This window comes from Pleurodeles waltl, chromosome 1_1 (assembly GCF_031143425.1).
Source record: "Pleurodeles waltl isolate 20211129_DDA chromosome 1_1, aPleWal1.hap1.20221129, whole genome shotgun sequence".
NCBI lineage: Eukaryota > Metazoa > Chordata > Amphibia > Caudata > Salamandridae > Pleurodeles > Pleurodeles waltl.
This window is the reverse complement of record NC_090436.1, coordinates 950,624,988-950,652,121: the sequence shown is the minus strand read 5'-3', so window position 1 is coordinate 950,652,121 and position 27,134 is coordinate 950,624,988. Positions and strand designations below refer to the sequence as shown.

The window sequence follows — 27,134 nt, the reverse complement described above, 5'->3', positions numbered from 1 at the left end:
TGCTGTTTCTGTGCTCTCATGTTTTTCTCCACCAGGTTGGAAGAGCAAGGATAGCGTCCCAAAGCTGGTAGCTGATTACATGGCAAAAAAAATTGATGTGGACGGACTGGTGACGCACACTTTCCCTTTTGAGGAGATAAACCAAGGGTTTGAAGTGCTTCGCTCAGGGAAGAGGTGAGTTATATAACACTGCAAAATGTAGTGCTTTGTAGAAATAAGACGTAGTCACCAGCCTTGAGCCTAGGCGGGCAGAGCATGGGTACATACCGTGTGATTTGTAGCCTAGCATAGGGGACAATTGGAGAGAAAGCTCTGCGGATATTGCCTTTGTTACTCACCATCACTACAACAAAATGACTATGCTCCCTCTAATTCAAATTAATGATACAAAAGTAAATATCTGGCTTCGGAAAATGGAATAATAAATCTCAAACAGTGGTTGCCCAGAAGCACAAACTTTCTAGGGTCTTACCTGAGATCAACACTCGTATATATGTGTTGTTAAAAAAAGCCTAGCTCTCTTGCATTTATTTTCGATGCACTAATAGTTTGACATTTACCATCTCCAGGTGATACATTTAAATTATATATATTTAAAAAATATATTCTTGAAGAGTAGAAGGATTCAGGTAGCCAGACTTGAAAATGGCAAAAAACGTTAGAACTCTAGGACTGTATCCTCTTGGGTGGCTCCTGATACAAGTCTGGGAAGTTGTGCTGCCTGAATGAGGGGCAAAATAGCTAGTGCAACCACGGAGGATTTGGGGGTAGCCACTCATGGGACAAGGAAGCCCACATACAGCAGAAACACAAAAATGCCCACTCCATGCTCAGTAAAGAAGGACAAGATAGTAGCAATAAGTGACTGCTGAAGCTCGTTACTGTAGACTGTTAGTGCGTACTGCAGTTTACAAGCACTTTATGCGTGTTATTACTTGTGTTTGGAGTGATGGCAACCACAAAAGCAAAGAGACTAATTTCCAGCACTAGCCAGCACAGAGTTGGCATCATTGCTCATAGATGGAGACGGGCAAGGGGATACTTCCACCACTTAAGAACCATGAGTAACTTCCTATGAGGGTGGGACCTGCCTTCTGTGGAGACCTCCTGCTTTGTGGCTATCCAGTGTTACTGGGAGAGCCATTGATGCCTAGTTTGGAAAGGGACTTCAAACACTGCAATTGCAGTCTCAACGAGAAGGAGACAGGAGGAAAAAGTGTAGCTCTAAACTGTTTGAGCCAGGTTCAGTTCCTCTGAGTTCAGCAACTGTCTCATTAGAGGATCCGTTGTAGTTAGAATTTGTAGTAATGTTTTTAAAAACGAAATCATTAGCAAAAGTCAAGAGAGTTCAGGCTCATTGCAGACTATTCAATTGATAGCAACAAAAGGAGAGCAAGCTGGGACTAATACAGCTTGTTGTTGCCAAAACTATTACTGGATGGTTAGGGTAAGTTGAGGCCATTGGCTTAGAACCTACACATCACAGGGCTCACAGAATAATGGGGGCGATTTCTGGATGGTGAGCATTTTGATAACCAACAAAACGTTTGGAGGGAGCAGAGCAGACAAAGGGAGGGAAAAGGTCTTAGAGACATATTAAAGGATCTGTGTAGCAGGACATAACTACTCAGTGTGGTGGCCAAAAGATAGATGGTGCCTTGATTTAGGTCTTTATTGACTTAAATCAGTGGAAACGATAATAATGAATTAGCATTAGCAAATAGCTGTCAGCTGGGCATAGAAAGTTTGGCGTCCCACCATTTATCGTAAAACTGAAGGCTGCAAAACAAGACAGTACTTCATTTGTAGTACAGTGAAAGAGGCAAACTAATTATTTGAGAGGTGTGTAAATAACACAGACTTAGACTATCCTGAAACAGCATTAACAAATGATAGGGATTGCAAACGAATGCTGCTTAGATGGGACTATGCACTTGTGCTTTGAGTAATGGAATAAAAGGTCCACGATCTACCACTTTCTTGTATCTTTCCATTCTGCTCTCCTCTCCCTGGACAGTCATGGGAACTAGGAGTTTTGATTTCTTTAACTGTGCGGTAGCAAAAAGGTACCCTGAAATTTAGACACCACGAAAAATTATCTCAGTGAGAGTGCGTGCCTTTTACTGGATTGGAGATGGTGTTGAACTTCAGTTTCATGAAGCAATGTGTCCCCATGTTAAGGCACCTCTCAAACATCAAAATTAGAAAATACAATCAATTTAACAATGGCTGACCCATACAATAACTGATTTTTGGGTCCATGTAAAGTTAAAAGGTACCATTATAGAATTTAAAAGTAAAGCAATACAATGAAGGCTCCCAATAAACTTCATATGAAAAAATGCAAAAATCTGAAAATTATTTTAAGTCGCTAATGAGCAGTAAAATGGGGAGAGTAACAAACAGCATCCTTTGTAGAACAAGAACATCTTCTATGGCTCACCCCCAAATCAAGGCTTTTTATACATTAATTGTGTATATGAAATAAAAAATTCTGCAGACTCACTGTGGTGTGAGCATATGTAACATTTCATCAGCAAATCTTAGCACATAAAAAATAAATGCCTCTGTGCTAAGGTCGTCTGGAGATGCTTGAGCAAAACATCGTACATTAACATTAACGTGCTATGTGAATGGAAGGGAAACGGTAAATAAAGAGAAGAACCTTGGGAATTGTTTTGAGTTGTGACTAAACTTAGGAGAATTGATAGAGAGCAGAATAACAGTAACAATGGAAATAATCAGTACGTCTCAGCTTGGCTGTGTGCTGCAGAGTGAATGAGTGACAGAAATGACTTCCATCTTGGATAATGTGGCGTTTGAACTTTATCTGTGGTCTAGTTAACATGTATCCAAAAAACACACTTCTATACATCATAGAGAACTGCTTCCAAATGTAACAGTAATATATCAGTGTATACATGTGGAATTGAGTATGAAAATACATTCTGCACATTGTCAAAGATGCACAGAAATATGAATATATAAATGTCTCTTACAAAAGTACTTGAAATTAAAAAGAAGAGCACCTTAATGAGGGTGTCTAGAAGGACCAGCTGAGTTTCACTTGTGAAATCAAATTATAAATACTGGTAAATGGTTGCCTCATTGTTTGGATAAGCATATATATATATATATATATATATATATATATATATAAACAAAGCCTAAACGGCCTCATGAGATTCCTCTATGTAGTATACTTCTATTAATTCACAAGAGCCCTCAGTAAGACGGCAGCACTCTCCATTTGTATTTCAAAGATTTATTAAATTATTAATGTGCAAACGTGATACCCATCAAAGAGCTGCAGGTAACGCGTTTCGGCCGAAGCCTTCAACTGGCCATTACAGGTGATTCAGTGCACACATGTTTAAAGGGGGAATTTTTAACCACTCCTCCTATCGCCTTTTTTCTCTCTTTTCTCTTATTTTGCTCTTTCTTTCAAATTTCTAAAAGAAACAGAAAAGTAAATAATGAAAAAGAGAGAAATATCCATATAAATAAAAACACATTATATCACCAAACAAACGAAAAGGAAAGGGCATAACTTCATTTCCTATCTCTTCTAATTTCTTATTCTTTCTCCGATTTTTAGGGAAAACAAATTTGTAGTGAAATAAATAGGCATATTATATCAAGTGCAGTATATGGATAAATATTGAAAAGTTGAAAATTGAGTTATATTAGTTTTTCGCCTACAAATAGGGAAGGAAAAAAGTTCACAAACATGTCCATCTAATTTTTTTTAGGGGAAACAATTTTTCGATTCGTCATAATTTTCAATGTCATTTGAGATATACATGATTATAAATATACATGGAGTTCCGCATCTTAATTCAAACCCCAAGGGTGTTCAGTATTTAAAAGGATAATCCACCTGGATTCTGATTGTCTTAGAGAGCATTCACAGTTTCCACCTCTGGGTTTTTTGCTAACATGTTGGACACCATAGTATAGGAGGCTCGATGAGTCTCCGTTATGTTTCTCCCAGATATGTTTCGCAATTGCATATGTCATGTCCTTATTTTGTATTGCTCTCAAGTGTTGTAAAATTCGTAGTTTCAGTTTATTAATAGTGCTACCCACATATTGTTTTCCACATCAACATTATAAAACGTAAACTACATATGGTGTATCACATTTAATCCATTGCTGGTTTTTAAACTTTTTCCCCCTCCGCCATCTGAATTCATTCATATTTCGTGCTAACGGACATGCTTTTCATTTATAACATCGCCAAAAACCTTTTTGTTGAGTTTGCAGCCAGTGAGTTGTTTCTGTAATACTTATATGTCTCATATGGCTAGTTAGATATTGTCCCAATGATTTAGTTTTTTAGTATGTTATCATAGGATGATCTTTCAATTTATCTTTTATGTCAGTATCGAAAGTTAGAATCTTCCAACATCGTTGAATTGCTTGTTTGATTGATTCACTAGAAGAATCAAATTCCATAATATATTGAAATATTTGATATTTTTCTTCCTTGTCATCTTGTAATTTTTTTGGGACAAGGAGCTCATCTCTCTTATGTAACCATGCTCTTTCCATGGCATTTTCTACAACACTCTGTGGATTTCCTCCTCGTTCCATGAATCTCGCTCAGATTTCCTTTGCTTCCTGATGAAAATACTTCATCCTCTGTACAATTTCTCCGGGCCTTAATTAGTTCTCCATATGCTATACTCCATTTTAGGGCTAATGGGTGACCACTGTTGGCATGAAGTAAATTATTACTACTTGTCGGTTTCCTATATAGTTTACTACATACTTTATTATCTTGTGTGTAAATCATCAGATCTATATATGTTATACTGTTGGCATTAATATCATAAGTTAATTTAAGTTTATATGGGTTTCTCTCCCATGATTTTATCAACCTTACCAATTCATGTTCCTTACCATCCCAGATGATGAAAATGTCATCTATAAATCTCACCCATAGTATTATTTTCTGCACAAGATCCTGGTTGTCCTCTGTCCATAATACCTCTGATTCCCATCATCCCATCAAGAGATTTGCATATGTCGGTACAAATGAAGTACCCATCGCAGTTCCACGTACTTGTAGGCAATATTTATTATGAAATAGGAATAATATATATACACACACACATATATATATCAATTTGTATTAGCCAATTTCGAAACATACACATGGAAGCTAAACTTCTGTTACACTTTTAATTTTTCTTTTTTACCACTTTAGAATTGATTTTCAGAAAATCAATCTGAAAGTGGTGCAAGCAAGGGGGTATAAACAAAAGTATAAGACATAACACAGAAAGGTGGAAAACAGTCCAGTGGGCTATGAGACATTGTGAAAATAATTTTAAAAAATCAAAGACTTTAAACACGGGGACAGCGCCAAAGATATCATTTAGTTATATGAGCCCAGTATTTGCCACTGGCAAACATAATTTACTCAGTCAAACTAGATGTTTCAACAACAATCAAGCCAAGGTGTTAAGACAGTCAGGGGCTCCCATCTTCTGATCAGGATAGGTCACAAATGCTGGAATTGCATAGGATTGCGTGACTACTGGGAGTAGACTGCCCGCTCCATTTTCCCTTTTCACATAGGTAATAAAAGGGCACCAGATTTTTTCAGATTTTCTCATGCAATTGTGAATTATGCTGTTAGACATTCCATTCCATAGATAGACCATATTTGCCCACATCATAACTTAACAAGAGTATTCCACGTTGTGCAGCCAGTAGGAGATGAGATAGCAATTTTCCCTTTGGGGAGGTAAATTCCCTGGGCTCCTGGATGGCTGAGAAGGACTGTCATAGGGCCATGGGGGAGAGCAAAATGTGTTATTAATTGTATTTCAGCTCGAATCTCTCATCAGAAAATTTGAATGTGTGGACAGGACCACCAAATGTGAATTAGCGTGCCCTGTTCCCCACAGTCCATTCCAGCAGAGGACTGAGCTGCCAAACATAGCATGTAGTCTTGTAGGGGGCAAGGTACCATCTAGCTAGCAGCTTTTAAGCAATGGTTCTGTGTTGAAAAGACAGGTATGATCCTGCTCCTCTTCTCCAGATTGTACTCAAAGCTTCATCAGGGATGTCCATGCCCAAATCCTGTTCCCAAAGTATAACATACGTAAGTTTTGGATGAGGGCCAAGTCAGATGATATATTTATGTGGCCAGGAAATACTCCTCTGGTTCATGTTGGTGCTGAAAAAAACTCCAGATGTGTTTCTTCTCTGCTAAACTGTCTGCAGATTCTTAGTTCTCCCACCCAATGTAACACCTGTGTGAGGCAGCATATGTCCCACCGGGTTAGGTCCCATTTTTCAATTAAGTTTCCCAATTATGATTGTTGCCAGTTCAAAATGTTTTTAAATGGGTTGGGTCTCAGGCATTCCACACGGTAAATCCAGGATTAGAGATCCCTGGGAGAAATCTGGTTTGTGGATTAGAGGTGTTAGTGGAAACAGTTATGTAGGGGGTGGCTTCCTGTGGTCTAGTAATGTTGCTATGAATGGGAGAATGACCTGGTTATTTTGGCAGAACATAGATGGCAGACATATAATATATTTCAATGGTATCATTGAGAAAGTCAGTTCCACTTCACCCAAGTTTTTTTTATCTGGATTATGTTTCCAATCCATGGCTGGTTGCATTTGGGCTGCCCATGTGAAAGCAATAACTACCGGAAAACTCAGTCTCCCTTTGTTCAGCGGGTGATGCAGCGACTGTGCTACTCTAGGTGTTTTGCCTTGCCACACCAAATCTAATAATTTCTGATGAATATGTAGTAGTATTGGTTTAGAGATGGTCAGGGCATACTGGAAGCGGGATATACAATACATTTTCAAGCTATTTAGTAATCCCAATCAGGAGATCTCTATCTTTCCCCACTGGTAGAGATACTTTTATGAGATCCTCCAGGGGGTTAGGGGGATATTTCAGTATTTGGTGGAAATTCCTGCCCAGGCAGACCCAGCCATTTAGTTGTATCTCACATTTCCCTTTGGGGTCCCGCTATGCCCTGAGATTTGGAATAGTTTATTTTGAAAACAGCGACTGCTGCAAAGCGGTCCAATTCTGCTTGTACGGCTGGAAGGGGAGGTTCTGGGTTGGTTATAATGGATATCGTCGGAGAATTAGGCCAATGTGTACAACAAGAAATCTCCTGAAGGAGAAAAATTCTCTCTCGAAGACATGGTAAAGATATATCCGCACCCCTTTATACATAATGCAATAAGTAGCCAATCAACCAGGGACTTAGCTTCAAGGGGGGTGTTTGGGGCATTACACCCTCTAATAAATGTACCCATAATAAATGTATTTTCTGGTAAGTAGTTGGGTACAGGTGCTTTCATTCGGGCAGGGTGACTTGTCTGTCGGATTTCACCAGGAATCTTTACATACACACAAACAAAAACACACCTACTTTTTCTCCCTTTCTCTGTTTTGAATATCTTCAGAAATGTTGGTTTACAAAATACTGTGTTTTCCCTCACCTACTACCCCTACCAATCTCCATTCCTCTCCCTTTCCACTGGTCAGACTTCTACTAAGTTGTCTCCCACATTTTTAGGATGGTGACTATCATACCTGCAGTAGGTCTGGTATGCAGTACGTTTGGTATGCAGGCTCATAAAAAGGGAGTCACAGTTATTTTTGATGGATAAATCGAGAAAGTTGATCTGAGAATCACTGTGATCTAGAGAAAATTGTAAGTGAATGCTTTGATTATTGAGCCAACTGTGGAAGAATCCAAGTTCTGAGAGAGAACCTCGCCAATTAAAAAAGATGACAGCTATGTACCGTAGCCATTTATGAATATGTGGGATTAATGGGTTAGTGTCTGAATAAATTGTTTTGTTTTCAGGTGTGCCACATATAGAGCAAAGTCTACTCTGATCGCCAATCCTTTGATATGGACATAAAATTCATTGTTAAAAATAAAGTAGTTTTGCCCTAGTGTGATGGAGGCCCAGTCTACTATGAATATCAATTGTACTCTGTGAAGACGGGGCGAGTTTCCAAAACTGAATGAATGATATCTAAAGCTTATCTATGTGTAATGTTAGTGTATGGGCTTTCTATATCCATACTGACAAGCAGCTCTTGTGTGGAATCAAATATTTCTCCTTCTAACTGATTAATGACTGCTCTGCTGTCTTTAGTAAAAAAAATCCACATATTCAGCTAAAGGTTGTAGTATGCAATTGCACCCAGCCACAATAGGTCAACCAGGAGGTTTTGCTATACTCGTAAGAACCTTAGATAATGTATAAAAAGCAGGTAAGCAAACTCTTTGTCACTGACCCAAGATTCATTAAGGTCATGCATTGTAAGTTTGTATATATTTGTATCAATAGAAGCAGTAGGGTTACCTTGTAGATTTTTATATTGAATATCATTACTCAGTTGCCGGATAATCTCCTGGTCATAATCCCATTTGATTTGTAACACTGTGGTCCCACCTTTGTCAGCTGATTTTATAATGACATCCTCTAAAGTGGACACATTTTAAGAGCAGTGAGTTGGTTCTTGGAGAGGTTGTATTTCGTATACTTTTGTTTTGATCTGTTGGAAAAGGGCCCTCTCTGAAGGGTCACACCAAACTTTTTGCCTTCCTCCTCCTATTTTTTTGAACTCATTTTTGCTGGCTTTAGGGGCTCTGAACACTTTACTACTGATAACAAGTGCTAAAGTGCATGTGCTCCCACTCTAAAAACGTGGTAACATTGGCTCATACCCAATTGGCATATTTAATTTACTTAAAGGTCCCTAGTAAATGGCACTTTATATGCCATGGGTCTGTAAATTAAATTCTTCTAGTGGGCCCACAGCACTGATTGAGCCACCCACATAAGTAGCCCCTTAACCATTTCTCAGGTCTCCCACTGCAAGGTCTGTGTGGCAGTTTCTCTGACACTTTGACATGGCATTTAAAATGACTTGCCAGGCCTTAAACCTTAAATGTCACGCGCAAGGTAGGCCCTAGGTAACCCATAGGGCTGGGTGCTATATAAGTAAAATGCAGGACATGCACTTATGTGTTTTACATGTCCTGGTAATGAAAACTCCCAAATTCATTTTTCACTATTATGGGGCCTGATCCTCTCATAGGCCAGCATTAGAACTGCCCTGATATACGTTGAAGTGGTAGATTCTGATCTGAAAGGAGTAGCCCTGTCATGTTTAGTATGGACAGAATGGTAATAGAAAATCCTGCTTACTGGTGAAGTTGGATTTAATATTACTATCTTAGAAATGGCACTTTTAGAAAGTGGGCATTTCTCCGCACTTACTGCCTTCTGTGCCTTACAGCCTATCTCCAGTTCACATCTGGCCTATGCTGGTTGACAGCTCCCCTTGTGCATTCCACCCAGACAGCCTTAAACACAGGACACTCAGCCACATCTGCATTCTTCTACATACTGAATGAGTCTCCCTTGGCAGGAAGCATGAAGGGGTTGGGTTCTCTCTTACACTTCAAAGGCCTGTCCCCACACAAAGGACTGATAAGCAAATACAGGGATCTAGGCAGACAGGGTTGGGTTGAAAGCAGACTTTGTGCACTTCAAAACCACTTTTTGAAGATTTTCCCACTTCAAAAGCATTTTTGGGTTTATATACTGGTTCTGTGACCCTCCAAAATCAGACACATCTGGATCTACAACTGGACTCTGTCAGAGGGACTGCCTGGCTGCCCAAAGGACTCATCTGGACTGCTTTGCTGGAACGACTGCTGCTCTGCTTGTTTCCCTGCTGCCTGCTGACCCCTGATTCTGCTGGAATGACTCTGCCTTACCCACAAGTTCTCTCCAAGGGCTTGGATTGAGCTTGCCTCCTGCTCTGAAGTGTCAGGGCCACAAAGACTTCACCAAAGAGAAGAAAATCCCTGTGCGTTGGAAAATCGATGCAGCATCCGCAGAAATCAAAGCAGTACCTGCCTTGCGACTGAAAAATCATTGCATCGCCTATCGATCGACGCATCACCTGCTCCTTCTTACCAGCGCGGCAAGGATTTTCAACGCATGGTCTCTAGGAATCAAAATATCCCCGCGTTGCAGTGAGGAAACAGGCCTGTGCTCCTAGAAATCGCTGCATCACCTTGCAGCGTGGAAAGAAACAATGCGTTGTCTGTGCTGCAACGGAAATCCAACGCAGCACCTTATTTTTAAATGCATCTCCTCCTCTGTGGCTCCAGTGCATCATAATTTTTGGCTCATCCAGGTACTGTGTGTTAAAAGGATACAACCACTGTTTCTTAAGGATTGAGACTTTAAAAAGTGATATCTTGACTTGTGCATATAGAATTTTTGTTGTTTTGGTCTTATTTTATTCAGATAAATAGTATCTGTTTTCCTAAACTATTGTGGTGTACCTTTTGTGGTGTTTTCACTGTGTTACTGTATGAGTTAATGCACAAATAATTTACACATTGCCTTCTAAGTTAACCCTACCTGTTCTGTGCCAAGCTACCAGAGGGTGAGGACAGGATAATTTAGGTTGTACAGTGACTTAACATGATTAGGATTTTGGTCCCAACTTGGACAAGTGTGTATACCTCTGCCAACTAGAGACCCAATTTCTAACAACAACGTTTTCATATGAAATTATATCTTTAGATATCAAGTAGTAGGTGAGTGAAAATGGATGGACATTGTAGTCCAGTAGTGTCATTGACCCTTTCGAAATTATGAGATAAAAAATAAATAATTAAAATCTGATGGTTCTGAAGAAATTAGATAATTCCACCTGGGTCATGAAAGGATTGTTTCTGTATATGGGGACGAAGGATAGATCTGCGTTTAATACTTCAGTTTAAGTATAACTTAAAGGAAGTGTTGCAAGATTAAAGAGGAGCTGCATGGTCATGATCCTTGTTCACCATTCGTAATACTGGTTCTGAGTCTGTCATTGCCCCAGAGTATCTTCATTCCTGTACACTCCTCACCTGTTCCCTCTCCTTCGTCCCTGTTGTGGCTGTCTCTTTGGGCCTTGTAGTGAAAATGATTGTTTGGAGGTGGAAGGAAGAGAGCTATATCCTGAAGCAGTGTTGTCACTGTCTTAATCGGAACCAGTGTCAGAAAATGTTATAGTTCTGGGTTAAATTGCATTCAAGGTGGCCTAGCCGCGGACAAATGGCCACTTGAAAGAGGAGCTCCACGCGCCGTAGGCCTGTGACTCCAGCTGTGGAACTGGATGAGGGCGTTCAGCACACCACTCCTGTCCTTCGGAGCGGGACCGCAGGTCTCCCAGACCCAGAGGACTGGGTGAGATCTCTTCGGTGGCTGCCCGGCAGACCTTAGGCCTAGCGTACCAACCAGACCCCCAGGCTTGATTTTAGAGCCGAGCCGAGGTGGCCCCAGGAGACAGCCGGCGACCCACCAGGGAGGGGGAGGGTCGGACCAAAGGTGATTGGGGCTGCAGAAGGGGCACTCCTTCCCCTCCTTTCCCCTCATGCCTTCCCCCTCCCCTCAAATACAGACTACCGAGGGGCCCACAAATAACATCCAGTGACCTGCTGGGCCCCAGTGCCCTCCTGCAACTGTCCACCTACAGAGTGAACGCACTCTAGGAGCCCTCAGCAGCAGGGAGCCCAGACGGCCCCATGAGTCAGCCGGGGAACCGCCGGGGAGGAGGAGGATTGGACCAAAGGTGATTGGGGCTGTAGTAGGGGCACTGGTTCCCCTCCTTCCCCCTCATGCCTTCCCCCTCCCCTCAACTACAGACTACTGAGGGCCCCACAAATAACATTCAGGGACCTGCTGGGCCCGAACCCTCCTACAACTGCCCACTTACAGAGTGAATGCACTCTAGGAGCCCTCAGCAGCAGGGAGCCCAAAGCCCTGTGCACCACGCAGAGGAGGGGCCCAGGGGCCAAGGCGACTGCACCATATGAGGTGAGGACCACCTCCTGGCACATAGCGGCCACAAGAACCGACAGATCCTGTGACTGAAGCCCCCCTTCTCACCGCCAATCTTCATGTGGCTCTAGGGGAGAAGTCCACAACCTTGCCTCATAACAGGTCTTTTATCCTGGGACACAATGGTGAGGTCAGGCCTGCTCCTGTTGAGGGCTGCTTGCCCCACTTATTGAGACGTACTTGGATGGGGGGGACCCAACCCACCCCAACACATCAAGACCTTGCTTTGCTTCCTCGGCTTGCTGACCTAGCACATAGGGACCTTGTGCTCTCGTCCCTTGCAGGCCCTGGCCGCGCAGATTGGACCGACAGCCTGAAATGGTGGTCATGACCCCCTGTGGGCCCTACCCCCACACCGAGGTCCCCTGCTGCTGTGCACGGTTTAGTGATAGTGGAGTGACTACCCTCCCAGCCGTATGGCCACCCGACTTGGCAGCAATTTGACTCACAGCTCCGCACACGAGGAGAGACACCCTCCTCTCTCTGACACCCTCACTTCGCGAAGATCATGCACAGGGTCAAGTCGACTGCCAAACAAGCCTGCCAGTTGTTCTTCTCGGAGACCCTTACCCACCACCAGACCGCACCGGTGACCTCGGTGCCCTTGCTGCCCGACCCGTCGGAACCCACATTGCCACCCAAACCTGATATCTCCATGGAACTCATCTTGCAGGAAATCACTGCTGTCTGCAGGAGGTTGGAGGGCATGGACACCAACGTCTTGGACCTTACAGCGGAGTCCGGTCCATCCGCAATGACACTGCCAGCTTCCAGGATAAGGTGACAAGTTTGGACTAACATCTCTCCATCATAGAAGATAACCTCAATTCTTCACCCAACAGGGATGAGGAACTACAGTATCTCAGAGACAAACTCACATATCTCGAGGACTGGGGCCGCAGAGGTAATATCCGCTTCTTTAGGTTCCCGGAACAGGAGGAGGGCACGGATGTCAAAGCCTTCCCTCATCAATAACATTCCCACTAATCACAGGCCTCACATTTTCTCCCCCACTGGAACTACAAAGGGCACACCGCTTAGGGCCTCTGCGTAAAGACCAAGAGAACAGACCCGCCCCATTATCGTCTGCTTTCTCTGTCACAGCCAGGCCTGACAGATTCTCGCACCCATGGGTCCTGCAGGTACGAGGGTCAGGAGCTGAGACTTGCCTAGAACTTCTTCCATGACACCAACAATAAGCAGAGAGCGTTCTTGGTGCTGCGTCCCCAACTTCGGCAACTAGATATCAAGTTTGGCTTGTTTGAACCAGCACACATGTGGACCTCAAGCCTTAAGCCAATTTCTAGATAACCTGTTACCACAATCCATGGATTCCTCACCAGATGCCGCCATGATGACCCTGAATATGCAGGAAACGTTCTCCCAGTCCTGGCACCATTCTGCAGGATGGGGCTCTGCTGGATCAGGACCTCATTCTCCTAAGAGAAACAGGCCCACCGATTGACCTCCCCAATCATATGAAGATAGGGAAACAGCATTCCAGGTGGTGGCGGACGTTACCCAAGACCGTGGCAGTGATATATCTAGATCACCGCTGAAACCCACATCAACGGGGTACTGAGTGCCACCCCCACCAGATCTTGCCTGCATGCAACAGAATGACCTGGGGTGAGACTCTCTATCAACCACCTCTCTAGACTGGAAAAGTATAACGCAAACCCACGTATAATGTTGAGGTCTGGCGATCCTGAGACTGTGGCCAACCCTAGGTTTCAGTGCTTTAGGTCCTACGGGTTCTTGTTGCAATTTCTGATGGTTTGATAGGATCGCGAATTACAAAATATAATGGTGTTTGCTTCTGCTTCAATGTTGGGGTGCATCCAGTTACTTGTTATCCTACAGCCACCACAGCCACGCACCGGCATCTCCAACTCCCCCCCACCATAGGTCCCACTCCCCTGCCACAGGACCTTCCTTAATCGGGCCTCAGCTGACATGATATGGATTACTATCCACCCACTCAGTGGGTCACAGTCGTCAACGGAGCCTGGAGGCTTCTCCCCCAACCTCAACCTCAGAAGCTTAACTCTCCACTCACAGTCTCCCGGACACATCCTCTTCACCTTAGCCCCCCATTGCTTGACACATTGCATTACACATTCTAGGCTCCTACAGTGTAATCTTTGACTACCCTCCCCACCTACGCTGTCCCTACCCCATGCTGCATAGGGCAAATGAGTTTGGACACCGGCTGACCTTGTGTGCCTTTATGAATGCTACTTACATGCTGACGCAGAGCACACTTGCCGCCCCCCACCCCCATCTGGACCAAGGACAGAGTCCCTCCTCCTTGCAGACACCCAACGGAATCAATGTAAACAAGCCGCCCCTCCCAATCCATGCTCACAAAGCCCTCCACGACACCAGACTGGCCTACCTCAACGATTAACTTAACTTTTACATCCTGACACGCCAGCTCTGCTCTGCTGACCTCGCAACAGTCCCTCGCATTCACCGCACTACGTCCGGCGGCAGGTTCTTCTCCCACCTCGCCGCCAAAGCCTGGAACTCCCTCCCCACCAACCTACGCAAGACCCAGGACCTCCTTTCCTTCAGAAAGCGCCTCAAGACCTGGCTCTTCGAGCACCAGCACCCCCCCCACCCCAGCACCTTGAGACCCTACCGGGTGAGTAGCGCGCTCAACAACAACAAATTTATTGATTGATTCCTCAGTGTCCCCCCGCAATCAAAACAGCCTCCTCCGATTCCTCCCCCACACTGATATAGTTCACACTGCAACATCCTCCCCGTCTCCCCCCCTCGCAGAGGCATGGGGGGCCTCTGGTGCATGGGCCACACAAGCTTACGTCCGCAGTTTACAGTTCCTGACGGATCTCAGAGTCTTCCCTTCACTCCGGATACCATTTTGCGATACTTTCCCACTTACCCTTCACCACCCCTCCCCACGGGTATCCCCTCAACCTCCCCAACCCCATCAACTCAGTGCTCACTCCAATCTTCCCCTAGCCCAGCACACTATGTCCTATCCGTCTTCCACACCAGGAAGTGTTCACCCTATCTTCCTCTATCAACAGTGCTAGCTATTCCCCTTAAGGACCAGGGAAACTCACACTGAACTTTACTCACCTGCTGTCATGCGCCCGCCTCTAGCAGCTCCCATACTTCACAGGCTACCACCGGGACCTCCCACACGCCACAGACTACCCACCTCATTGACCGAATGTCGCAGACTAACCCATCCAGTTCCCCCTCTAACTTGATGGCTATTTCGTGGAATGTCCACTGCCTCACCCATTATATCAAAAGGAAGAAGGTATTGGCCTACGTACAGTCCCAGAGGACAGATATTGCTCTACTGCTGGAGTCACATCTCTTCGAATGCGAATCTGATAAACTACGCCGTGACTGGGTTGGAAGATTGATTCATAGCAGCTGCCCACCCACCTCCTCATCAGGACCAACCCAGAAGTGTGGCATCGCTATTCTCTTTAGGAAGTCCTTACATCTCTCCATCCTGAAGACATGGTCGGACACACAAGGTCGTTATATCTTAGCCAAAGTCAAGATAGCGGACAGGGTTCTCTGTCTAGGCTCGATCTATGCCCCGACTGGGACAAAGCACTTTTTTTTCTTTCTCTCAACCACCTCCTCACCGAACTCGGTGCCTCATGCTATCTCCTGGGAAGAGACAGGAACCTCGCTATCGACTGGGTCCTCAACTGCACGGGCCCCTTAGATCACTCTAAACAGGCAGAGTCCTTCTCCATGACATACTAGTCGACCATGGCCTCTTCGGCCAATGGCTCCCAATCCAGGATTGATTACTTCCTGATCTCCCAAAGGACAGTGGCACTAGTCGGCAATTCCCGTCTCTTGCCGGCTGCACTTTCTGACCACGCACCAGCTCTCCTAGACCTGGATCTGGGACTCACCTCCCCGGGACGCAAACCGTGGTGACTTAATGTCTCCCGCTATCGTACCCCTCAAGGCAAAACCCAATTACGGGCACACAGCTCCACATATCTCGCCACTAGCAAAGGCTCTGTTTCCTCCCCTAAAATGTTATGGGCAGCAGCGAATGCGACCCTTCGGGGCCAACTGATGACTGATGCAGCCGTCTCTAACGCCGCATGCCATTCACAACAAAGAGACCTAGAAATGCAGATAGCAAACTAAATGCCTCTGTATACCACTAACCCCTCTCTGCTTAACCCGCTGCAAAGTGGAACAGGCCAAGATGGACCTTAACACACTCTACACATCCCAAGCTGAATACGCTCTCCAGTGGCTGAGAGGGCGCCACTATGAACATGGTGAAAAGGCGGGCCGCCTCTTGGCAGCACAGCTACGCAAAAAGGAAGCAGCTCTTGCCATTCCAACTATACAAAATGCCACCAGCGACCTTATTACTCACCCCCAGGACATTGTCCGTGAGTTCGCCAACTTTTACTGGGATCTTTACACCCCCAAATCAACGGAAGATCCTGAACTCCTTACCGCATTTGTAACGGACCTTCACCTGCCCACATTTACAGAGGAAGGCAGAGACTCCCTGCAGGGCGAGATCAGTAAGGAGGAAGTTGCGCAGGCCATCACCAAACTCCAATACCCCAAAGCACCGGGTGCAAACAGTTTCCCTGCCAAATTTTATAAATGGCCAGGAACGTATGTAGTGGACTCCCTGTATGAGGCATTTTGAGATGTGACCTCGACTGGCACCCTTGGCCCTATCTCCAACAGGGAAACCATAGCAGTCCTCCCGAAACAAGGTAAAGATCCCTTGCTCTGTGACAGTTATAGGCCAATCTCCTTCTTGAATGGAGACATTAAAATTCTGCTGGGGGTCCTGGGTAACCGGCTGCGGAAGGTCTTTCCATCCCTCATCCACCACTTGCAGGTGGGGTTCTTGCCTGGCCGCTCATCCAGAAACCATCTACGAAACACTGACCCACACTCTGGTCTGCCAAAAGAACTACCTACCGAAGCTCTTTGGACATAAATTTAAGTTTATATGGGTTTCTCTCCCATGATTTTATCAACCTTACCAATTCATGTTCCTTACCATCCCAGATGATGAAAATGTCATCTATAAATCTCACCCATAGTATTATTTTCTTCACAAGATCCTGGTTGTCCTCTGTCCATAATACCTCTGATTCCCATCATCCCATCAAGAGATTTGCATATGTCGGTACAAATGAAGTACCCATCGCAGTTCCACGTACTTGTAGGCAATATTTATTATGAAATAGGAATAATATATATACACACACACATATATATATCAATTTGTATTAGCCAATTTCGAAACATACACATGGAAGCTAAACTTCTGTTACACTTTTAATTTTTCTTTTTTACCACTTTAGAATTGATTTTCAGAAAATCAATCTGAAAGTGGTGCAAGCAAGGGGGTATAAACAAAAGTATAAGACATAACACAGAAAGGTGGAAAACAGTCCAGTGGGCTATGAGACATTGTGAAAATAATTTAAAAAAATCAAAGACTTTAAACACGGGGACAGCGCCAAAGATATCATTTAGTTATATGAGCCCAGTATTTGCCACTGGCAAACATAATTTACTCAGTCAAACTAGATGTTTCAACAACAATCAAGCCAAGGTGTTAAGACAGTCAGGGGCTCCCATCTTCTGATCAGGATAGGTCACAAATGCTGGAATTGCATAGGATTGCGTGACTACTGGGAGTAGACTGCCCGCTCCATTTTCCCTTTTCACATAGGTAATAAAAGGGCACCAGATTTTTTCAGATTTTCTCATGCAATTGTGAATTATGCTGTTAGACATTCCATTCCATAGATAGACCATATTTGCCCACATCATAACTTAACAAGAGTATTCCACGTTGTGCAGCCAGTAGGAGATGAGATAGCAATTTTCCCTTTGGGGAGGTAAATTCCCTGGGCTCCTGGATGGCTGAGAAGGACTGTCATAGGGCCATGGGGGAGAGCAAAATGTGTTATTAATTGTATTTCAGCTCGAATCTCTCATCAGAAAATTTGAATGTGTGGACAGGACCACCAAATGTGAATTAGCGTGCCCTGTTCCCCACAGTCCATTCCAGCAGAGGACTGAGCTGCCAAACATAGCATGTAGTCTTGTAGGGGGCAAGGTACCATCTAGCTAGCAGCTTTTAAGCAATGGTTCTGTGTTGAAAAGACAGGTATGATCCTGCTCCTCTTCTCCAGATTGTACTCAAAGCTTCATCAGGGATGTCCATGCCCAAATCCTGTTCCCAAAGTATAACATACGTAAGTTTTGGATGAGGGCCAAGTCAGATGATATATTTATGTGGCCAGGAAATACTCCTCTGGTTCATGTTGGTGCTGAAAAAAACTCCAGATGTGTTTCTTCTCTGCTAAACTGTCTGCAGATTCTTAGTTCTCCCACCCAATGTAACACCTGTGTGAGGCAGCATATGTCCCACCGGGTTAGGTCCCATTTTTCAATTAAGTTTCCCAATTATGATTGTTGCCAGTTCAAAATGTTTTTAAATGGGTTGGGTCTCAGGCATTCCACACGGTAAATCCAGGATTAGAGATCCCTGGGAGAAATCTGGTTTGTGGATTAGAGGTGTTAGTGGAAACAGTTATGTAGGGGGTGGCTTCCTGTGGTCTAGTAATGTTGCTATGAATGGGAGAATGACCTGGTTATTTTGGCAGAACATAGATGGCAGCCATATAATATATTTCAATGGTATCATTGAGAAAGTCAGTTCCACTTCACCCAAGTTTTTTTTATCTGGATTATGTTTCCAATCCATGGCTGGTTGCATTTGGGCTGCCCATGTGAAAGCAATAACTACCGGAAAACTCAGTCTCCCTTTGTTCAGCGGGTGATGCAGCGACTGTGCTACTCTAGGTGTTTTGCCTTGCCACACCAAATCTAATAATTTCTGATGAATATGTAGTAGTATTGGTTTAGAGATGGTCAGGGCATACTGGAAGCGGGATATACAATACATTTTCAAGCTATTTAGTAATCCCAATCAGGAGATCTCTATCTTTCCCCACTGGTAGAGATACTTTTATGAGATCCTCCAGGGGGTTAGGGGGATATTTCAGTATTTGGTGGAAATTCCTGCCCAGGCAGACCCAGCCATTTAGTTGTATCTCACATTTCCCTTTGGGGTCCCGCTATGCCCTGAGATTTGGAATAGTTTATTTTGAAAACAGCGACTGCTGCAAAGCGGTCCAATTCTGCTTGTACGGCTGGAAGGGGAGGTTCTGGGTTGGTTATAATGGATATCGTCGGAGAATTAGGCCAATGTGTACAACAAGAAATCTCCTGAAGGAGAAAAATTCTCTCTCGAAGACATGGTAAAGATATATCCGCACCCCTTTATACATAATGCAATAAGTAGCCAATCAACCAGGGACTTAGCTTCAAGGGGGGTGTTTGGGGCATTACACCCTCTAATAAATGTACCCATAATAAATGTATTTTCTGGTAAGTAGTTGGGTACAGGTGCTTTCATTCGGGCAGGGTGACTTGTCTGTCGGATTTCACCAGGAATCTTTACATACACACAAACAAAAACACACCTACTTTTTCTCCCTTTCTCTGTTTTGAATATCTTCAGAAATGTTGGTTTACAAAATACTGTGTTTTCCCTCACCTACTACCCCTACCAATCTCCATTCCTCTCCCTTTCCACTGGTCAGACTTCTACTAAGTTGTCTCCCACATTTTTAGGATGGTGACTATCATACCTGCAGTAGGTCTGGTATGCAGTACGTTTGGTATGCAGGCTCATAAAAAGGGAGTCACAGTTATTTTTGATGGATAAATCGAGAAAGTTGATCTGAGAATCACTGTGATCTAGAGAAAATTGTAAGTGAATGCTTTGATTATTGAGCCAACTGTGGAAGAATCCAAGTTCTGAGAGAGAACCTCGCCAATTAAAAAAGATGACAGCTATGTACCGTAGCCATTTATGAATATGTGGGATTAATGGGTTATTGTCTGAATAAATTGTTTTGTTTTCAGGTGTGCCACATATAGAGCAAAGTCTACTCTGATCGCCAATCCTTTGATATGGACATAAAATTCATTGTTAAAAATAAAGTAGTTTTGCCCTAGTGTGATGGAGGCCCAGTCTACTATGAATATCAATTGTACTCTGTGAAGACGGGGCGAGTTTCCAAAACTGAATGAATGATATCTAAAGCTTATCTATGTGTAATGTTAGTGTATGGGCTTTCTATATCCATAGTGACAAGCAGCTCTTGTGTGGAATCAAATATTTCTCCTTCTAACTGATTAATGACTGCTCTGCTGTCTTTAGTAAAAAAAATCCACATATTCAGCTAAAGGTTGTAGTATGCAATTGCACCCAGCCACAATAGGTCAACCAGGAGGTTTTGCTATACTCGTAAGAACCTTAGATAATGTATAAAAAGCAGGTAAGCAAACTCTTTGTCACTGACCCAAGATTCATTAAGGTCATGCATTGTAAGTTTGTATATATTTGTATCAATAGAAGCAGTAGGGTTACCTTGTAGATTTTTATATTGAATATCATTACTCAGTTGCCGGATAATCTCCTGGTCATAATCCCATTTGATTTGTAACACTGTGGTCCCACCTTTGTCAGCTGATTTTATAATGACATCCTCTAAAGTGGACACATTTTAAGAGCAGTGAGTTGGTTCTTGGAGAGGTTGTATTTCGTATACTTTTGTTTTGATCTGTTGGAAAAGGGCCCTCTCTGAAGGGTCACACCAAACTTTTTGCCTTCCTCCTCCTATTTTTTTGAACTCATTTTTGTTGGCTTTAGGGGCTCTGAACACTTTACTACTGATAACAAGTGCTAAAGTGCATGTGCTCCCACTCTAAAAACGTGGTAACATTGGCTCATACCCAATTGGCATATTTAATTTACTTAAAGGTCCCTAGTAAATGGCACTTTATATGCCATGGGTCTGTAAATTAAATTCTTCTAGTGGGCCCACAGCACTGATTGAGCCACCCACATAAGTAGCCCCTTAACCATTTCTCAGGTCTACTACTGCAAGGTCTGTGTGGCAGTTTCTCTGACACTTTGACATGGCATTTAAAATGACTTGCCAGGCCTTAAACCTTAAATGTCACGCGCAAGGTAGGCCCTAGGTAACCCATAGGGCTGGGTGCTATATAAGTAAAATGCAGGACATGCACTTATGTGTTTTACATGTCCTGGTAATGAAAACTCCCAAATTCATTTTTCACTATTATGGGGCCTGATCCTCTCATAGGCCAGCATTAGAACTGCCCTGATATACGTTGAAGTGGTAGATTCTGATCTGAAAGGAGTAGCCCTGTCATGTTTAGTATGGGCAGAATGGTAATAGAAAATCCTGCTTACTGGTGAAGTTGGATTTAATATTACTATCTTAGAAATGGCACTTTTAGAAAGTGGGCATTTCTCCGCACTTACTGCCTTCTGTGCCTTACAGCCTATCTCCAGTTCACATCTGGCCTATGCTGGTTGACAGCTCCCCTTGTGCATTCCACCCAGACAGCCTTAAACACAGGACACTCAGCCACATCTGCATTCTTCTACATACTGAATGAGTCTCCCTTGGCAGGAAGCATGAAGGGGTTGGGTTCTCTCTTACACTTCAAAGGCCTGTCCCCACACGAAGGACTGATAAGCAAATACAGGGATCTAGGCAGACAGGGTTGGGTTGAAAGCAGACTTTGTGCACTTCAAAACCACTTTTTGAAGATTTTCCCACTTCAAAAGCATTTTTGGGTTTATATACTGGTTCTGTGATCCTCCAAAATCAGACACATCTGGATCTACAACTGGACTCTGTCAGAGGGACTGCCTGGCTGCCCAAAGGACTCATCTGGACTGCTTTGCTGGAACGACTGCTGCTCTGCTTGTTTCCCTGCTGCCTGCTGACCCCTGATTCTGCTGGAATGACTCTGCCTTACCCACAAGTTCTCTCCAAGGGCTTGGATTGAGCTTGCCTCCTGCTCTGAAGTGTCAGGGCCACAAAGACTTCACCAAAGAGAAGAAAATCCCTGTGCGTTGGAAAATCGATGCAGCATCCGCAGAAATCAAAGCAGTACCTGCCTTGCGACTGAAAAATCATTGCATCGCCTATCGATCGACGCATCACCTGCTCCTTCTTACCAGCGCGGCAAGGATTTTCAACGCATGGTCTCTAGGAATCAAAATATCCCCGCGTTGCAGTGAGGAAACAGGCCTGTGCTCCTAGAAATCGCTGCATCACCTTGCAGCGTGGAAAGAAACAATGCGTTGTCTGTGCTGCAACGGAAATCCAACGCAGCACCTTATTTTTAAATGCATCTCCTCCTCTGTGGCTCCAGTGCATCATAATTTTTGGCTCATCCAGGTACTGTGTGTTAAAAGGATACAACCACTGTTTCTTAAGGATTGAGACTTTAAAAAGTGATATCTTGACTTGTGCATATAGAATTTTTGTTGTTTTGGTCTTATTTTATTCAGATAAATAGTATCTGTTTTCCTAAACTATTGTGGTGTACCTTTTGTGGTGTTTTCACTGTGTTACTGTATGAGTTAATGCACAAATAATTTACACATTGCCTTCTAAGTTAACCCTACCTGTTCTGTGCCAAGCTACCAGAGGGTGAGGACAGGATAATTTAGGTTGTACAGTGACTTAACATGATTAGGATTTTGGTCCCAACTTGGACAAGTGTGTATACCTCTGCCAACTAGAGACCCAATTTCTAACAACAACGTTTTCATATGAAATTATATCTTTAGATATCAAGTAGTAGGTGAGTGAAAATGGATGGACATTGTAGTCCAGTAGTGTCATTGACCCTTTCGAAATTATGAGATAAAAAATAAATAATTAAAATCTGATGGTTCTGAAGAAATTAGATAATTCCACCTGGGTCATGAAAGGATTGTTTCTGTATGTGGGGACGAAGGATAGATCTGCGTTTAATACTTCAGTTTAAGTATAACTTAAAGGAAGTGTTGCAAGATTAAAGAGGAGCTGCATGGTCATGATCCTTGTTCACCATTCGTAATACTGGTTCTGAGTCTGTCATTGCCCCAGAGTATCTTCATTCCTGTACACTCCTCACCTGTTCCCTCTCCTTCGTCCCTGTTGTGGCTGTCTCTTTGGGCCTTGTAGTGAAAATGATTGTTTGGAGGTGGAAGGAAGAGAGCTATATCCTGAAGCAGTGTTGTCACTGTCTTAATCGGAACCAGTGTCAGAAAATGTTATAGTTCTGGGTTAAATTGCATTCAAGGTGGCCTAGCCGCGGACAAATGGCCACTTGAAAGAGGAGCTCCACGCGCCGTAGGCCTGTGACTCCAGCTGTGGAACTGGATGAGGGCGTTCAGCACACCACTCCTGTCCTTCGGAGCGGGACCGCAGGTCTCCCAGACCCAGAGGACTGGGTGAGATCTCTTCGGTGGCTGCCCGGCAGACCTTAGGCCTAGCGTACCAACCAGACCCCCAGGCTTGATTTTAGAGCCGAGCCGAGGTGGCCCCAGGAGACAGCCGGCGACCCACCAGGGAGGGGGAGGGTCGGACCAAAGGTGATTGGGGCTGCAGAAGGGGCACTCCTTCCCCTCCTTTCCCCTCATGCCTTCCCCCTCCCCTCAAATACAGACTACCGAGGGGCCCACAAATAACATCCAGTGACCTGCTGGGCCCCAGTGCCCTCCTGCAACTGTCCACCTACAGAGTGAACGCACTCTAGGAGCCCTCAGCAGCAGGGAGCCCAGACGGCCCCATGAGTCAGCCGGGGAAATGCCGGGGAGGAGGAGGATTGGACCAAAGGTGATTAGGGCTGTAGTAGGGGCACTGGTTCCCCTCCTTCCCCCTCATGCCTTCCCCCTCCCCTCAACTACAGACTACTGAGGGCCCCACAAATAACATTCAGGGACCTGCTGGGCCCGAACCCTCCTACAACTGCCCACTTACAGAGTGAATGCACTCTAGGAGCCCTCAGCAGCAGGGAGCCCAAAGCCCTGTGCACCACGCAGAGGAGGGGCCCAGGGGCCAAGGCGACTGCACCATATGAGGTGAGGACCACCTCCTGGCACATAGCGGCCACAAGAACCGACAGATCCTGTGACTGAAGCCCCCCTTCTCACCGCCAATCTTCATGTGGCTCTAGGGGAGAAGTCCACAACCTTGCCTCATAACAGGTCTTTTATCCTGGGACACAATGGTGAGGTCAGGCCTGCTCCTGTTGAGGGCTGCTTGCCCCACTTATTGAGACGTACTCGGATGGGGGGGACCCAACCCACCCCAACACATCAAGACCTTGCTTTGCTTCCTCGGCTTGCTGACCTAGCACATAGGGACCTTGTGCTCTCGTCCCTTGCAGGCCCTGGCCGCGCAGATTGGACCGACAGCCTGAAATGGTGGTCATGACCCCCTGTGGGCCCTACCCCCACACCGAGGTCCCCTGCTGCTGTGCACGGTTTAGTGATAGTGGAGTGACTACCCTCCCAGCCGTATGGCCACCCGACTTGGCAGCAATTTGACTCACAGCTCCGCACACGAGGAGAGACACCCTCCTCTCTCTGACACCCTCACTTCGCGAAGATCATGCACAGGGTCAAGTCGACTGCCAAACAAGCCTGCCAGTTGTTCTTCTCGGAGACCCTTACCCACCACCAGACCGCACCGGTGACCTCGGTGCCCTTGCTGCCCGACCCGTCGGAACCCACATTGCCACCCAAACCTGATATCTCCATGGAACTCATCTTGCAGGAAATCACTGCTGTCTGCAGGAGGTTGGAGGGCATGGACACCAACGTCTTGGACCTTACAGCGGAGTCCGGTCCATCCGCAATGACACTGCCAGCTTCCAGGATAAGGTGACAAGTTTGGACTAACATCTCTCCATCATAGAAGATAACCTCAATTCTTCACCCAACAGGGATGAGGAACTACAGTATCTCAGAGACAAACTCACATATCTCGAGGACTGGGGCCGCAGAGGTAATATCCGCTTCTTTAGGTTCCCGGAACAGGAGGAGGGCACGGATGTCAAAGCCTTCCCTCATCAATAACATTCCCACTAATCACAGGCCTCACATTTTCTCCCCCACTGGAACTACAAAGGGCACACCGCTTAGGGCCTCTGCGTAAAGACCAAGAGAACAGACCCGCCCCATTATCGTCTGCTTTCTCTGTCACAGCCAGGCCTGACAGATTCTCGCACCCATGGGTCCTGCAGGTACGAGGGTCAGGAGCTGAGACTTGCCTAGAACTTCTTCCATGACACCAACAATAAGCAGAGAGCGTTCTTGGTGCTGCGTCCCCAACTTCGGCAACTAGACATCAAGTTTGGCTTGTTTGAACCAGCACACATGTGGACCTCAAGCCTTAAGCCAATTTCTAGATAACCTGTTACCACAATCCATGGATTCCTCACCAGATGCCGCCATGATGACCCTGAATATGCAGGAAACGTTCTCCCAATCCTGGCACCATTCTGCAGGATGGGGCTCTGCTGGATCAGGACCTCATTCTCCTAAGAGAAACAGGCCCACCGATTGACCTCCCCAATCATATGAAGATAGGGAAACAGCATTCCAGGTGGTGGCGGACGTTACCCAAGACCGTGGCAGTGATATATCTAGATCACCGCTGAAACCCACATCAACGGGGTACTGAGTGCCACCCCCACCAGATCTTGCCTGCATGCAACAGAATGACCTGGGGTGAGACTCTCTATCAACCACCTCTCTAGACTGGAAAAGTATAACGCAAACCCACGTATAATGTTGAGGTCTGGAGATCCTGAGACTGTGGCCAACCCTAGGTTTCAGTGCTTTAGGTCCTACGGGTTCTTGTTGCAATTTCTGATGGTTTGATAGGATCGCGAATTACAAAATATAATGGTGTTTGCTTCTGCTTCAATGTTGGGGTGCATCCAGTTACTTGTTATCCTACAGCCACCACAGCCACGCACCGGCATCTCCAACTCCCCCCCACCATAGGTCCCACTCCCCTGCCACAGGACCTTCCTTAATCGGGCCTCAGCTGACATGATATGGATTACTATCCACCCACTCAGTGGGTCACAGTCGTCAACGGAGCCTGGAGGCTTCTCCCCCAACCTCAACCTCAGAAGCTTAACTCTCCACTCACAGTCTCCCGGACACATCCTCTTCACCTTAGCCCCCCATTGCTTGACACATTGCATTACACATTCTAGGCTCCTACAGTGTAATCTTTGACTACCCTCCCCACCTACGCTGTCCCTACCCCATGCTGCATAGGGCAAATGAGTTTGGACACTGGCTGACCTTGTGTGCCTTTATGAATGCTACTTACATGCTGACGCAGAGCACCCTTGCCGCCCCCCACCCCCATCTGGACCAAGGACAGAGTCCCTCCTCCTTGCAGACACCCAACGGAATCAATGTAAACAAGCCGCCCCTCCCAATCCATGCTCACAAAGCCCTCCACGACACCAGACTGGCCTACCTCAACGATTAACTTAACTTTTACATCCTGACACGCCAGCTCTGCTCTGCCGACCTCGCAACAGTCCCTCGCATTCACCGCACTACGTCCGGCGGCAGGTTCTTCTCCCACCTCGCCGCCAAAGCCTGGAACTCCCTCCCCACCAACCTACGCAAGACCCAGGACCTCCTTTCCTTCAGAAAGCGCCTCAAGACCTGGCTCTTCGAGCACCAGCACCCCCCCCACCCCAGCACCTTGAGACCCTACCGGGTGAGTAGCGCGCTCAACAACAACAAATTTATTGATTGATTCCTCAGTGTCCCCCCGCAATCAAAACAGCCTCCTCCGATTCCTCCCCCACACTGATATAGTTCACACTGCAACATCCTCCCCGTCTCCCCCCCTCGCAGAGGCATGGGGGGCCTCTGGTGCATGGGCCACACAAGCTTACGTCCGCAGTTTACAGTTCCTGACGGATCTCAGAGTCTTCCCTTCACTCCGGATACCATTTTGCGATACTTTCCCACTTACCCTTCACCACCCCTCCCCACGGGTATCCCCTCAACCTCCCCAACCCCATCAACTCAGTGCTCACTCCAATCTTCCCCTAGCCCAGCACACTATGTCCTATCCGTCTTCCACACCAGGAAGTGTTCACCCTATCTTCCTCTATCAACAGTGCTAGCTATTCCCCTTAAGGACCAGGGAAACTCACACTGAACTTTACTCACCTGCTGTCATGCGCCCGCCTCTAGCAGCTCCCATACTTCACAGGCTACCACCGGGACCTCCCACACGCCACAG

General features: G+C 45.5%; 1 protein-coding gene across 2 annotated transcripts in view; it reads left to right on the top strand.

Moving 5' to 3' along the window:
- Positions 1-27,134, top strand: part of LOC138289792 (alcohol dehydrogenase 1-like) — a 324,764-nt gene that overhangs the window by 258,838 nt on the left and 38,792 nt on the right. For both annotated transcript variants that reach the window (XM_069230197.1, XM_069230198.1), the window contains one exon: positions 36-174. In XM_069230197.1, coding sequence (XP_069086298.1) covers positions 36-174 — 139 coding nt within the window. The remainder of the gene's footprint in view (positions 1-35; positions 175-27,134) is intronic.